The sequence below is a fragment of the Rhopilema esculentum genome, chromosome 12 (genome assembly GCF_057945365.1).
Source record: "Rhopilema esculentum isolate cy_ngs chromosome 12, ASM5794536v1, whole genome shotgun sequence".
NCBI classification, from domain to species: Eukaryota; Metazoa; Cnidaria; class Scyphozoa; order Rhizostomeae; family Rhizostomatidae; genus Rhopilema; species Rhopilema esculentum.
Window position 1 is genome coordinate 3757901 of NC_142826.1, and position 15772 is coordinate 3773672.

General features: G+C 37.4%; 2 protein-coding genes across 2 annotated transcripts; one reads left to right on the forward strand and one right to left on the reverse strand.

Annotated features, from left to right (window-relative positions):
• Positions 1-562: 562 nt before the first annotated feature.
• On the reverse strand, positions 563-1702 carry LOC135694529 (uncharacterized). Its single transcript, XM_065213310.2, has one exon. It carries the CDS (start codon positions 1700-1702, stop codon positions 563-565), a length of 1140 nt encoding a protein of 379 aa, XP_065069382.2.
• Positions 1703-8788: 7086 nt separating this feature from the next.
• On the forward strand, positions 8789-10768 carry LOC135681830 (fibrinogen-like protein A). The gene is made up of 2 exons (XM_065196463.2): positions 8789-9173; positions 9945-10768. The coding sequence occupies exons 1-2, from the start codon at positions 8897-8899 to the stop codon at positions 10586-10588; spliced, it is 921 nt and encodes a 306-aa protein (XP_065052535.2). The 5' UTR covers positions 8789-8896; the 3' UTR covers positions 10589-10768.
• Positions 10769-15772: the final 5004 nt, after the last annotated feature.

Here is a 15772-nt window from a genome sequence, read left to right on the forward strand (position 1 = left end):
CAGCTGTACAAGAAGCTTAGCATCTCTATCGGAGGGAAAATACTTTTACAAAATTAGAAATGACAGGATCCGTTATTCTTGTATTCACGACAAAGTTTGTAATTATTAATTTTTTTGATAGATTGGTATACCCTTTAAGTGAATGATGGATTGATGCATTTGAAATATATTTATTAATCGAATAGATTGCAAAAGCCTCTACGACAGTGGCAAGAAAGAAGGTGGCATTTATCACATAACCAGACCGAACAAGCAAGTTGTAAAAGTTTACTGTGATATGGAAACAGACGGTGGAGGTTGGACTGTAATACAGCGCCGTATTGATGGCTCAACCGACTTCAACCGTGGCTGGTCTGATTATAAGCATGGATTTGGCAGTACAACGACTTAAACATTATGGAAAACTGTGCTGCTAGGTTTGGAGGGGGTTGGTGGTACAGCTCCACAACCAGCACCAAGCTTAATAGATTGTATCCCGACTCAGCGGATTCAGGAGAGCGATACATGCAATGGTCAGACTTAAGCATATTTCAAGGTAACACAAGGTTCTCCGAAATGAAGGTCAGACGAAACGAAGCAAGACATGCTTGGACTCAAAAGTCGCGGTAAATTTTCCAAGGGTTTTCAGAGGCGTGTCCATGTTATAGGCAAATAGAGAGGCATCGGATTTTTGTAAACGAATTTTACCCTTAGCGGCAAGTTTGTTATAAGTTGCCTGATCCACAATGTTCGTGGAGGCGCCAGTATCCAGTATCATCTGTACTGGACAATTATTGATTTTGACTTCCACTGCTGGAGATTTATTTTTCTTTGTTGTCAACGTAAAAAGATTCTCATCGTCGCTTTCGCTTTGCGGTGGAGCGGAAGCTTGGCTTATCTGGCGGATATTTTTACTTTGAGATGGGCGTTGCTTGGGTGGAAATTGCTTTGCTCGGCAAACTTTGGAAAAATGATTGTTCTTGCCACAAGTATTGCATTGTTTTCCTAGTGCAGGGCAGGGACTTTTAGTGTGGGGCCATTTACATCCACAGTTGTGACATTTTCCAGTTGGACGGCGATTTGGAGATTGCGGCCTTGGCGGCTTTTGTTGCACGGCACGGTTTCTCGTCACAAAATTTGCTGTGTCCCTTGAGTGTACAGGCTCTACTAATAGGAGATTTTGCTCCATATCGATGGCTTGTGCTTCACTAACTTCGAGTGCGCGTGCTTTTGTCAGCAAGGCATCGAGGGTGAGCGTGTCTTCTCTAAGCGCGTAACGGCGGAGACGCGTCGAGAGGCAGTGCTGAATAATCATGGACTTGATTTCTGTGTCCACATTCCTAAATTCGCAATTTGCAGCCAGCTTTCTTAGACGTGTCGCAAATTGATCAATTGTTTCACCACGGTTTTGCGTTGCTTTTCTGAATTGAAATATTTCAAAATCAATGTTTTTCTTAGGGAGAAAATATTCATCTAGTTTCTCCAAAGCTGTCTCATAGTCATCATCTTCACCATTGTTCGGAATTGTATCAAAAATGTCCTGTGTGTCTTGACCAACTTGGTAGAGTAGTAGGGCTCTTTGCTGCGCTGGACTTGTAACATTAATTGCAGCTAGGTATGTTTGAAATCTTCGTCTCCAAGATTTCCACCTCTGGCCTACTGAGCTAGGATCAGTGTACGCATCGAACGGTGGTAACGGAGGTAAATCGAGGCGAGCAGCCATAACTGTATAAGATAGTTAGACGTATTTGCTAATAGTAGAGTATCCTCGTCGCCATTATTATGTTCTGTATATCGTCATAGATATAGACCATAGAAAATATGTTCTTGATTCTAATCGATTCTTCAATCCAGTTCCTCAAAATACATTGACAGCATTTCCTATATTAATTATGCTAATTATGTTAATTATGCTTAAACATTATAGGCCTTTAGAAAAGGTATCGTTGGTGAAAGAACGTTAACAGAATCAGTACAGTTTGTGCCATTCACTTTCTTTCAATTCACAATCTCAACAATAGAACCTTCTTTGATTCTTCTAAAACTTTAAAAACGAAATTTATGCTTATTTATGCTTTTAGAGTAAATTTAAGGGAAACTATTAAAGTAAATATGATTTAATCCTTGTAATCTTTCTTCATTTTTTCAAACCAAAAAAGTCTTGATTTAAGATAAGAATTCTCAATTTCTAAATACAGACTATGCCTGCCAATGGTAAATTTTAACAGCAACGGTACAATTCATGTCTATTGTCAAAACAGAACAGTAAAAGAAATTTACATCCAAGCTATAGGTCACAATGCACAATAGTTTAAATAGAACTAGGCATTGACCCAGACTGAAATGAGTTCATTTATGCCAATTTTCCACCAACGAATTTTTAAGGTCCTTTAGGAGAAAAACAAAAGGCACAGGTATCCATGTAATATTATTGCTACGAGCTCAAGGACAGGATTCGTTTTCTACTTCGCCTGGAAATAAGTTCTTTAGTCTATATATTACTGAATTTATTTAGTCCAAGGAGAAAGAAAAAGAGAAGAGTCTTTGAGAAGAATACAATAGAGTTTCGTATGCAACTGTGATAATGATTTAAAGCTGTTGTTACACTTAAAGTTGGATAAATAGTGTGTACTGAATTCGAGGCATTGCGTCATAATTTAAGCAATAAGCTTTTTTTCGTACTGAGTCATAGTCATTCTGAAAAACTTGAAATATTATTCCTTATCGTCGACGGAAACAGGCAGAGTTTTAGGGCCTCCCTTTAGCCCCTTGTTTATGCAAAAATTAACCCTTCTCTAATTTTTGCTATCCTTTTTTATTTCTTAAGTTTTTCCAGTTCGGCGAGAAGTTTAGATTTCGAGAAGATCATGATTGCCCTATGTACTAAAGTTTTGTCAAGGTTGCGTTGTTTCGGGCAAAACGAATTCCAGCGTATGTACTGACCGGGACAAGTGGAACAAATTTAAATGATCTTTCTGGACAACGGTTATCAAGAAAATATAATTTGCTTATACTGAGAAGAAGATCGCAAGTTTTTCGGCTGTTTAAAAGTGCCCAGTTTATCTTTAAGTACCATGGATTGTTAACATTTCCTTGCGATTCGAGAGTCAGATTAGGCAAGCCATTGCTAAATGTTTCTTTGCTGTCAATCACGGTATTTTTTACAGAACTAGAAGAGCCCTTCCATCCATCCAAAAGGATTGCAGTCCCACTAACGAAAACCGTTCCCTCATTTATGAATTCACGTGCCAGTGTGATTCTGGCTACGTAGGACGAACAAACCAAAGACTGGGGAATAGGATAAGACAACATACTCCTTTCAACGATGTCTTTATATTTTGTCAAAGTTGCTCATGGAAACAACATGAAAATTGTGACTGAATTTCTAAAATGGAAGAAAGGAGAGAAGCCTAAATCCAACAAGTAAAGATATTCTACTAAACCTGTCTGCATAGAGATAGATGGTTGATCTATAGATCAGAAATTTGGAGAATTTTCATTAAGTCAGTCATAAAAATAAAAGAGAAAATTATATTAATTTAAAAAATTGGGAAATAGGGAAGCGACCATGGGGCTGAAATATGTCACAGTTGAAAGGTTTTGTTAAAAAATTTCTAGTGTAAAAAAACAGAAGGAGTGAAGGAAAATTGATTGCAGGATTGATGCTGGGCTATAAATGACAATTTAGATGATACCAAATAAGAATGAAGATGCCCCATCAAATATTCTCTTTTAGATTTAGCTTCCATGAGATATGACCTAGGCCACGACGTGTCAAACTCAAGCAAAAAAGAAAAGACCAAAATGAAAACATAATCCAAGTAATGACCAAACAAAATGAACATTCATCAAACAAATTTAAAACTGGCGGTACTGCAATATGGAAATCGAATTTAGATTGCCTAGCCAAAAGACATATTTCAATCGAAACATAATATTAAATCTTAATTAATTGAGAAATCGCAATCATTGACATTGACAAAATCTTACTTGCAATTTAAACATTTTTTGCTAGCCATATCTGATCATACCAGGTCCCGGGCGGGACCAACGGTCACAGCCTTACCATTTTGGCCTAGGCAAGATTAGAGCATAGAGTGTTATCGGTAAATTGCATCCAATGAATGGCATCAGTTGCTCTTGGGAGCTGATAAGAGATTCTAATGATACAATAAGAACAAGTTTGAAGAAAATAAACTCACATGGCTGGTCAAATGGTCACTTGATGTGATATCCCGACACTATCGGATTGGTTCGAAATCAAAGAAATCAAACAATGGCAAATGAAATTCAAAGGCAGGCTCTTCATCAAATAAAAAAGAAACACGAGGGACCTGATCTAAAGAGATGTCGGCAAAACGTGAATTGTGACCATGTTTTCGAAACCTGATACAAGCAACAAAAATTACATCTCATTTTCAGTTTAAAACAAACTTGCTGCCATAAGAAAGCCATGTTGAGAATTGCACACATGCAATAGCGTCGAGAGATAGGGTACCCAGGGTAAAGTCTCGTAGCCCATCGCCTGGGACGCTGGAAGAACCCGCGAAAAATAGTCTTAAACAAGCCTATGCTGTTTATAGCTTCTGGACCAGAGCTTGCTCTCGACCGGCCTACTCACAAGAGACTACAAAATTTATTCCATTCAAAAATTGGGCAAAAAATACTTGTAAATAATCAAAGTCAGATATTTTCGAAGTAAATATAGGAAAATAATTTGAAAATATCTTATTTCAAATCTCCATATAGAAAAGAACATCGCAGCTAGAAAAAGAGTCACTGCGTAACTTTCTCTAAATCACGTTTCTTAATAGGCAAGCGGAAATGATTGGACAAGCTAAAAAGTCATGTGCTCGCGTTTGTGGATCGCCTATTTCGATCCACAACTGGGTATATATATTTCCTGGCGTAGAGTTTTCGGTCTATGTTCTGACATTTTATACTCTGAATAGTGTCAGACGGAAAGCTTTAGTATCATGTTTCAAAACGCTTTCATATTTAAAGGCATTTTTCTCCAAATGTTAAAACTTATATGAAAAAAAAGTTTTTTCAATGCAGAGAGAATAATCACTGAACAAAAATTCAAACGTAGATATAAATACGCGTGATTATTCAGCTATGCGTCGCCCACAAAACTAAGAAGCTTGTTCAACGCATTTAATTGAACATATTACATCTTTCTCTCTCCCTAAACGTAAAAGCAACCAGTAGCCTTTGCAACTCTTTAGTAAAAGAATGCAAAGAGAAAGCTATGACCTGAACAGTTTGTCTGGAAGACGGCAGCTGTGCAACTACTTCGTTTTAACCAAGAATGATCAAAACGTATTTCAACTGCATTTTGTTGACTTGAAAGATAGCAAGCGTCTTAACAGCATTGCCTTCTTATAAAGTGGCGCCAAATAATGTCTCTTTACATAAAAACACCAGCGAAGGTTTATTGTGAGATGAAAACAGTCGGTGCGATTGGACAGCGATCCAAACCCAAGTTTGAGACTCGCCCTTTTTCCAACATAAGATTTTTCCTTCATAGTCGCTTCTAGGGCTGGCACAACACTTTGTTTTGATTTAAAGTACTGCTTAAAGAGTGATAAATTATTTCTTGTTACAAATAATGGTTGTAAAACAATTGTTATTTACGGCCAAAAACCTTAATAGTACACTTTAGTCTTACAAACCTATTCAAATGGAACAAAGATCAAATGTTCGAATCATCCCTCCTTCCATGCGTCCTTTCAAAATTCAAGGTCATTGCATTTGAGGCACAACTAAACTGCCTCGCTTCAACATAGCCTCTGATATATGCAGAGCTAAATCAACCTACCTATGACGCAATGTAGGTTATGTTTCGTTCAAGTGCAGTAAAAAACGTACACATGGGTGAATGAACTTGTGCATGAATTGAGCATGTATCATAAAGACATGGGAAATCTTTGCTAAGCATGCAAACAGAATCTTCCAATTTATTTTCTAACAAGGCCCTTCTTCCATGAATGAAAGCATTCAACTTTTTAAACTTAAAAGAGGTCGTTGGTATTGTTAATGGCCTTGCTTGAATGATTCTGGGAAAACTTATGCAGCTCTAGATACCATAGTTTTTAAGTAGAGTTTACAAATCATTTCGGGCAGTGACAGCCAGCTTTCGTGTAGTAGAAAGAGTTTAGAATGTTTAAGAAGTCCAACTGCTTTAGCAATATAAGCAGGACTTTTGCAGAAAATTTAGAAATGTCTAAAAATGCATAATTAACATGGAATATTTCCTGTTACTAATGTTTGTTATTCTTTTTAACCAATTGGTTTTCAACTGTGTAAGATATCCCATCCTACAAATTATGACGAAAGGTTGATTCTATGCATCACATCACACTGATCAGTGCTTTTTATTTAAATAAAGAAAATGCACGGCAACATAAATTATGATCAGACATCAGAATAGTGCAAACTCAAAAAGGTGCTCGACAAGGATGTTGGGTGAGACTGGTGCTTCTTAGCGTTAACAGTCAAATCAACTCGAGAGAAGCATTCGATGTCAACTATTTTGCAATTAGAGAGGGTAGAAAGAAAATCAATAATCTCAGTTTTTCAAATGAAACAAAGCTGGGTGGATCTAGTCAAAATGAGTTACTTAGCATTCTAAGGCAGTGAAAAAAACATAGGGTAGAGTTGGGTAATGTCTAGGTGAAGAAATGCTTGAAAAAGTTTGGGTTGCATTATTTAATAGCTATAACTTGTTTAATTAGCTGTACCAGGTAAGCAGTGTAAAAACTGTTTAAATTTGCATGTAAGGCACTTTGAAAGTCCTGCTTTGTTAAGGCAGCGACAAGTGCTTTCATTGCTGTGTTTCTATCTGTTTTTGGTTACTGTGAGCGGTGCAAGTTTAAATAAATTCTATTTACCAAGCCTTATTGGATTGAATGGAGATCCTAAAAATGTTTTCGAGAACGATCTGATACCAACTTTGAACAATGGAGGATGCAACTGTTATGCGCGTGTGATTCTTTTGGATCTGTGTCAAAGGGCCTATATGGTGGTGATGACAGAAAAAAAGCAAAACGAGATCATAGTCTTAGTTGTAAACTTCGTGAACACCTACTGACAATGATTTTGCGTCCAATTGGTAATATAGCTTTGAATCTTGATCCATCTTTGGCAGAACAAAGCAATTTGGAAGATTTTACCAGTTCTTCCGGCATCAAGTTGCTACATCAAAATATACGTGAACGTATTTCTCATAAGTAAGATCTCGAAGCGTTTTGCCAAGACCGGGATGTGATAACATAAGTGTCATGGGAATAAGTGAGAGTCATCTTGTACCCAACAATAGCAAGGACCTGTCAGGATATGCGACGAAATACAAATTGATTGTTCAGTTACCCAAAGAAATGACCGTAAACGAGGAAGGGTGGTGGTGTTGCTACTTATATAAGAAACTCGCTTAAACAAGGGACAACTATCTTCTCAGGGCAAAGAAGTCTGGGGCCGATAACTATTGGTGCCTCTACAAAAACGCAAGAAGCAAAGTTAATAGATTAATCAAAAAATCTAAAGCCAAATTTCATCGAAGCTTGCTAAGTGAAAATCAAAGGATCCGAGAGACTTTCGGAAGGCTGTCAAACAAGTGTATCCTATGAAAGAAACGTCCTCATCAAATTGAAACGCATTCAAAATTTCTGGGGATTGATAGATAATAAAAGGAACATTGCAAGCACCTTCTCTGAGTTTTTTGTAACACAGGCTTCAGGTTATTACCCAGTCAATTCATTTGGCAGAATAACAGCGTTATCGTCCAAACGAGTTACGGTTTTAACTTTCGGCCAGTCACTAAACCTGAAGTTCTTCGCAATCTTAATAAATTGAAAGCCTTCAAGTCAGCTGGCCCAGATAATCTGACTCCAAGATTTTTGAAAGATGTTGCTGGACCTCTTCCAGGTCCCTTGACTCATATGATAAATCTTTTATTTAAACAATCGACTGCAAGAAAATTTATTGTCAGACTGCAAGAACTTATCACTTACTTCATAAAACATCTAAATAGTATTATAACACTGTCTTTTTAATCTTTTAACTGTCATCTGCCGTTTAAACTGATTTTTACTCGTATTTTTAATTTTCTCAAATAACCAAAAATAAAAAAGTTCGAAATAGCGAACACTTTTCGTCCAGGGGAAACAGAAAACGGTTCGACATAACGAATATTCGAAATAGCGAGCAGTCGAGATAGCGAACGGTTTTTCTATACGTAACCCTATAGCAAAACCAAGGGAAACAGATATTGGTTCGAAATAGCGAACGTTCGAGATAGCGGGCAGTCGAGATAGCGAACGGTTTTTCTATACGTAACCCTATAGCAAAACCAAGGGAAACAGATATTGGTTCGAAATAGCGAACGTTCGAGATAGCGGGCAGTCGAGATAGCGAACGGTTTTTCTATACGTAACCCTATAGCAAAACCAAGGAAAAAGATATTAGTTCGAAATAGCGAATGTTCGAGATGGCGGGCAGTCGAGATAGCGGATGTCAACTGTATTTATTAATATTTCTATAAAAAACCTTTCCTATGCGCCTAGAAAAAGCCAATTTCTCTCACACAAAAAAAACTGTTTGCTTTCCGCGTTCACTTAGGAAATAGATCTTTAGAATTTTGCAATTTTTAGAATTTATTTTGGTTATCTTCAAAGCGTAATTTCAATTGACCTCTAAGTAACAGAATTTTTTTAATGAATTTGTATGAGCCATGCGCTGTAGCTTATTCTACCATGACATGGAAGTTTGCCAAATAACTATTTATTGTGTTTGATATTTTTCTTGAGTCGACTTCTTTAACTGTAATTTGCATATAGCTAGAAAAACAGTAGCAGATTTTTTCGGCTTAGAACACATTGCTAAAGCGTCGTATGAAAATCATTCCAATTTCGAGGCAATGATTATGGGTCACTTTTTGAAAGTATTTTGCATTCAGACTTGTGTTATGCTTGTTAAAAGCAACTTTGTTACAATTGGCCACTTTTATCATGCAGCTGAAGGTGAGAATATTGACGAAGAGTCGAAGAACAACGAAGCACTTATCAAACAAGAGTTTTTTACTTGTAGTAGAGAAGAAACTTGTTCTCGTCTCTTAAAAAGAAATCAAGGTGCAAAGAGTTTCACCATTCAAGAAAACGAAGGTGCTGTCTGGAACAAAATTAAACAGCCATCGGGTAGGTTTCTTATGTTGTAGATGAATAGTGATTCTAACTTTTTTTCCTCAGGAAGATTGTGATGGTAATATCCGAATTTGAAAAAGGACCAGCGTGCATTTCTAGCGTAGGATGAAATTCTTACAAACCTAAGATTGATCAAAACTGTTGTCTATGCAATTACCACAACGTATGTATACAAAACTTATTGTGGGGGAGGGGGGATGTAAAGAGGTGTCAACAAGCAGGAAATCCGGGGTGTCACCCCCACCCACCCACCCCCCGGAAAATTTTGATGATCTTGGAAAAGGCTCATTTTGATAATGCGTTTTGGAACGCCATGGCTTTATTTACGTGGCAATGTTTGGCTAATCAAACACAACAACTCTCATATGCAGCTTTTTGCGGCCAGCCCATGCTACATGTCGAACTTTATTTTTCCTTCACAACTCCTTTAATGTTCATATTCTGAATTGTGTAAGGTGAGGAAGCTCTACGTGTGGAAACTGATTTTTCAAGGTTTTAAGCAAATATCTTAAATCTGCGAGCAGAAAATTTTAGCGACCACGCCCTTAACATTAGCTTAAAATACATTCCAGAATATTTCTTACTCTAGATTTCTAGCAGTATTTTAATTTTCTCTGAACAATCAACCAGCCTCCCTCCCTCAAAACCTAAGAGGTACGTCTCTGTATATATTGAAAAATTCGTGTTGCAAGAACATCTACAGCAATGCTCAACAACCCTAGACTGTGCTGTATGCATTATGAAATGATTTTGTTCATCCCCTAGATTGCAAAGATTTACACGAAAGCGGTAACAGAAAAAGTGGCGCCTACCACATAACCAGACCGAACAAGCAAGTATTGAAGGTTTACTGTGATATGGAAACAGACGGCGGAGGTTGGACTGTGATTCAGCGCCGTATTGATGGCTCAACCGACTTCAACCGTGGCTGGTCTGATTATAAGCATGGCTTTGGCGATGTTGAGAAAGAAATGTGGATCGGGTTAGAGAACATGCACTCTCTTGCCAGCCCTAGTTCTAACACAACTCTACGCATAGAGTTGAAGCATTTTCTTAAAGGTAATCAATCGCTTTTTGCCAAATATGGTAGCTTTAAGATTGCTGACGAAACTGATGGATATCGTATTAGTCATTCTGACTACAGTGGAACAGCGGGCGATGCTTGCAATATGGACCCTCCCTCGGTCAGAATGAATGGCATGAGGTTCTTTACAAAGGATTTTGACAACCACTTCAAATGTAGTGTTCTTTTAAAGGGTGGATGGTGGTTCAACTCTTGTCACAGCTGCTATCTTAATGGATTGATGCCGTATGAGCCCATTATCTTCCCAGAATACATCTCTTGGAAAAGCATTAACTCGGAGTGGGGCAACATCTACTTTTCTGAAATGAAGCTTAGACGTAACTGAGCGTCCTAAACCCTTTGTGACTCTTTAGATAACAAGATTAGTTATACTTGATATATTAAACCTTTGACTTTATGTAACCAGCCAATTAGCATTTCGCATTTTGTGATGGGGTTGTATGCCAGTTCATTTCTAAGTTGCTTGTAGCTTAGTTGAGAATTTGGATAAGATTGAAATCATGCACTTGAATGTTTCTTTCTATTGAACTTAAACGCTACACAGACAATCAATTTCAATGTGTATTAACTGTTGGATTTCAAGCAACATTTGCTGCTCGATCAGCTTTTTACGAAAATGTATAAAGAATATCATCTGTTCAATTCCAAGCAGCATGTCTTTCAATCACGAACAGAAAATGTTAAAAATGAGAACTATCAGTGAACATACATGCTGGTTATCTTCTCTAGCATTAACACTAAGTACAAATTATCTCGGCGTTGTATACGGTGCCCACATTAACAAAAATGCTTAGAAACTGTCTATAAAGATAAATTGGCATCTCAGCTGCAATGTGGCACTAATGCATGATCTTGACAATACTCTTTCTACCATACTAATTTGCATTTAATTAAAAATTGGCTTTACCAAGTTGCAGGATAGAAATATGCTGGAACAAGATATTTTGTGGAGTCCCAAGACGAAGTAAAAGTTGCTCCCAGGCAATGAAGGCACCTCTGAAGGCACACCAGCAATGAAGTTCTGAATAAAATGCAAACTTTGTAAAAAGATGTCTGGAAAGGACATGTATATTTCGAAGAGGCAGGACTCCAATGAAAATATATTGATGGATGTCAACTCTTTATTAGGGGAGCCAAACTTTGGAAGAAAAGCAGTAGCCCCCATCCCCAAGACAGAAAGGAAAATCTAAAAAACAAACTCATCTAATTATGAAACTACAGTAGGTATACGAGTAGTTTACACTTCCTAATTGGTTGAACCTCTGAATATCGAGCTTTCAAATGTTTCGTGAATGATTAGAATGATTTGATTTATAAATCGTGAATTATAAATCAATTAAACTTTGCAGGGAATGAAAGAGAGAAGAAACGCGCGTACTGTCAAAGGGTTTTCCAAGTTGAGCATGGTTCTTTTACGCCATTGATTTTCGCTCACAGTGGTGGTTCAAGTAGAGAAACTGAAAAGTTCACATCGGTTTTATCTATGAAGATTTCAGAGATACGTGATCAATCAATTTCAGTAGTGACTAATTGGATTCGCACAAAGCTATCATTTGCACTTCTTCGTAGTGCCATATTATGCATACGTGGTTCCAGGAATAGGCGAACAACAGTTGAAGTGGACACAACCAACATAGAAATTGTAGAAACATCATCCCGGATTGATTAATTAAAGTTGTTGGATAAAATAAAATAAAAGTCAAGTTTTTCAAGTTTTTTTCTAAACATGTGTAAACCGGCGGCTTTTCGGTATATAAACAGCGCCAAATGTTGAATCATCGATGAGAAAAAAAAACTTCTGATCAAGTATCAAAAAGTGTTTTGACTTTTTCCATGTTTCACTTGTTCAATTCAAAATCTTTACGCTTAAAATATTTACCTATTTGACCGCAAATGTTTTTACCAGCACCGTTTAGTTTAGCCAGTACTTAAAATCCATGCAAAGTGTTGTGCCTGCGCCAGAGTTTACTAGGATGGGAAAATCCGGAAAAGCCTCTGGTGGCGAAATGGCTTTCGACCAGCAAGATGAAGGTCTGTACCCAAAGAAAATAAAATCATTTCATTTCAACGGAGCAGACGTATTCACAGACTAGTCCATGCCACTGTCATCATTAGCTAAATATTCAATATTCGACATAAAACGCAGATGTTCACAAAAAGTCGAGGTCAAAATAAAAGGGAATGGAAAGTTTTAGCAAACAGAAAAGTACTTTAATCAAGCTTCATTAACAAAGATTTTGAGAACACATAATCAATACTCTGTCACAACAGTTCTGAGCAAACCAATGTTTTAAAAGTTCGCGAGTGTTAATAAACGGCGAGGGTCTGCAACAGCAACAAAATTATTGAGAACAAGTTGTTTTTCCTCATTCTTCAATACATTAGAAAAAAAGCAAAGCTACGGGCGACTGATTACTGTAAATGGGTTGCTGACATGAAATTTTTATAGATAGCTTTAACGTGTTGATGATTTTGAACGTCCATATAATCTAGCGAATAGAAAGTTACCATTAATGTATATAATTAACCCTTGGTCAATGCTTTGTTTTTAAAAATTGTTGTCCGTTCAGGCCAACATCCCTGCTAGAAACTGTGTTACCGCCCCATTACTTCTTTTGAAGACAAAGTTTCAGTATTTTCTCTTTCAATGAGAATAAATTGGGCATTGTTTTTTTTATTTAATTAAGAAAGAAGTGGGATTTTCACATCGAGCAAACTTTCCACTTCACGTTTAGGTGAACAAGAATTGAACATTCAAAATAAACATTTCATTTCTAGCAAAAAGATTTGACATTTTCGACAGATCTTTGAGTCATTTTCAGACCATTCAACTTCTATGACCATTCGAAAAGCAACTGCATATTCACCAAAAAGGTGACTGCAGATAATCTGAAAAGTAGCCTGCGCGCAAGAAGCAGGGCCGCACTAAGGACTTTGGGGGCCCTGGGCTCACTGGTGTTATGGGCCCCTCCTAAGTATGCAAAGGTGCTGAGAGAAGATACTTGCAGACAGAATTAAAGAGGCATATGATCAATGGATTAGGTTATTATATAACTAAAAACAAACAAAACAGAACTACAGCAAATCTCGAAAAAGGCAAACAAAAAATTGATTTAACGAGTTGTAAAACAAGTAAATAGGTTCTAAAATTTGTGTTTTCTTGCCTTAGTAAGTGCAAATTTTCTACTAAGTTTTTGAACATCTAATTTTCTTAAAATATCCGTATTGGATGCCATCAAACATAGTGCCACGTTTCTTTCTTGTGACATTGTTGAACGAAACTGGTTCTTAACTCTTTTCAAAATGGAGAAGCTTCTTTCTCCAGAGGCAACACTGCAAGGCAATGTTAACAATAGCCTCAAAGCGATCATAACATTGGGAAATGTGGCTTGGGTATTGTTATTCCTGACAAGGTTAAGTAAAAACTGCCCAGTTGATATTTCTTTAAGCTCTTGCTCTTTCATTCCTTTCCCTCTGCTGACTCTTTCTTTCCCTTGCGTTTGTTTTTTACATTCTCTCCCCTTTGGTTATGTATTTCTGAAGCGGTTCCTTAGCATAATTGAAAAATTGCATCATTTCGTGCTCCATATCATTATCAAAGTGCCCTGGATATGCATGTGTTAAGGCCTTGCACCCTTCTGAAATTTCTTCTGTTCGTAATGCACAGATAAACCCAAATCTCTGTTCAATAACATCATAGCTAGCTTTTCGCGTGGAAAGTTCTGTTTGTAAGCTGTCGATGATGGGCAAATACGTGCCAATGTAAAATTTCTCTCCACCAACTAACTCCACTTCTTTTGTTGCACTTTCGTCTGCCAGTCTTGGTCTTTTCTTTTTCCTTTTCATTTCATCTTTGAATTGCTGTTCGGTGCTGTCTAGAAACGTTTTGGCCTTATCAAGATACCGTTGGTATTCTTCTTTATTTCGCATCCCCGAAATGAATAGCTCTAGACTGTTCAATAGATCGATTGCAGAAGGCATCTTCAGGCTCACTGTTTGAAGTGACAAGTTACTTATGTGTATTCGCTTTAGAAGATCATTCCAAAACACAGCCATCAACGCAAATTCCAAAGATTCGAGTTTTTCTGATAAGGATGTTGCGTCATTTCTAGTGGACAATGTTTGATCTTCATCAAGTGCAATTTCATCTAGAGTTTCTTTTATAGAACGTGGTGCCAGAACTAATGCTCTTATAGCATCATGTCTTGCAGACCAGCGAGTATCACATATCTTTTTAACAACCAATTCACTTTTGGAGAGCTTTGATTGCATAGTGTTCCAGCGATGCGTGGAGGCTGCTAAAAATTTATACACCTCTTGTACAAGAAGCAGCCCCCCCCCCCCAAATGAAAATTTCGACAACAGCTTGCCCCCTCTGGCTACTGTTTTTTCAAATGATATTTTGAAAATTTGGCATATTTATAATTCCATGACCTTGATTTTGTCCAAATATATCTGTTTGTTATATATCTGTTTTCTTGTTTCAAAGCCTGCCCCCCTGAGGTATGGTTCTTGCTGGAGTTTGCCCCCCTCCCCCTAGCCGATACCTACAGCTACGTGGTTGGCAAGAAGTTACTTCAGAGTCTGCGCACAGGCTACTAAATAGCTATTTAAATATCGTTTCAAAATGTTATCACTAATGAAGAGACAAGACAGATTATTTTGACTAAAAATGATTATTGCCCTGTGACCACATTAAAGTAACAAGCCAGAAGGGTGACTGCTAGACTTCAGAAGAAAAATTCAGGCTCATTGTAAAACCACTGAATTTACGAGGGTTTTACAGGCTTGTGTTCCCAGATTCGGCAGTAAAAGAAAGTACAAAATTCAATAAGCGTGTTCTGATTTCTTGGCTCGACGGTTCTTATAGTTTCATCTAATTCAACAACGACTAAACGGGTCACTTCGGCAAAACTGGTGTGCTTCAAATTTCTCGAAATAACAACGGCTATCCGAACATCTGAAATCACGTCTATACCTTAGCGACTAAATTCAACGACTGAATTACTCAAAAAAAGCCAACAAATACTTTACTCAACAGCAATTAAGATAATTAGGACAGTTATACAAAACAGAACAAAGGAGCTAATCACAAGACAGGATGTTACATGGAAATTGGCCAAGGTGCGAACGAAAGTCAAGCACGCAAATGAAACTCAAACAGCAAACAAGCAAAAGTTTCCTTAACGAAATTCTGTCCTTTTACATCATGGAGTAAGTCTAGGCATAGTCAATAATGTCTAGGTGGCTCCTACATACCGATTAAAGCCCAAAAATTTAGCGCATACGTTGTCTCAGAACGAGAATCGGCATGTGTCCGTCTTGAAAACATTTTATAAATATAGAAGGAAACCTTAACTCAGTCCAATTCAATCTGAGGTTACAGCAACTTCCAAGTCCAACGAGGAATCACCGAAAATTACGGAACCTTCAACAGACTTAGTCACAGCGAAATTGGTCAAATAAATCTAATATTAAAGGGAAAATTAGACATTCTTTAAGGCGTTTC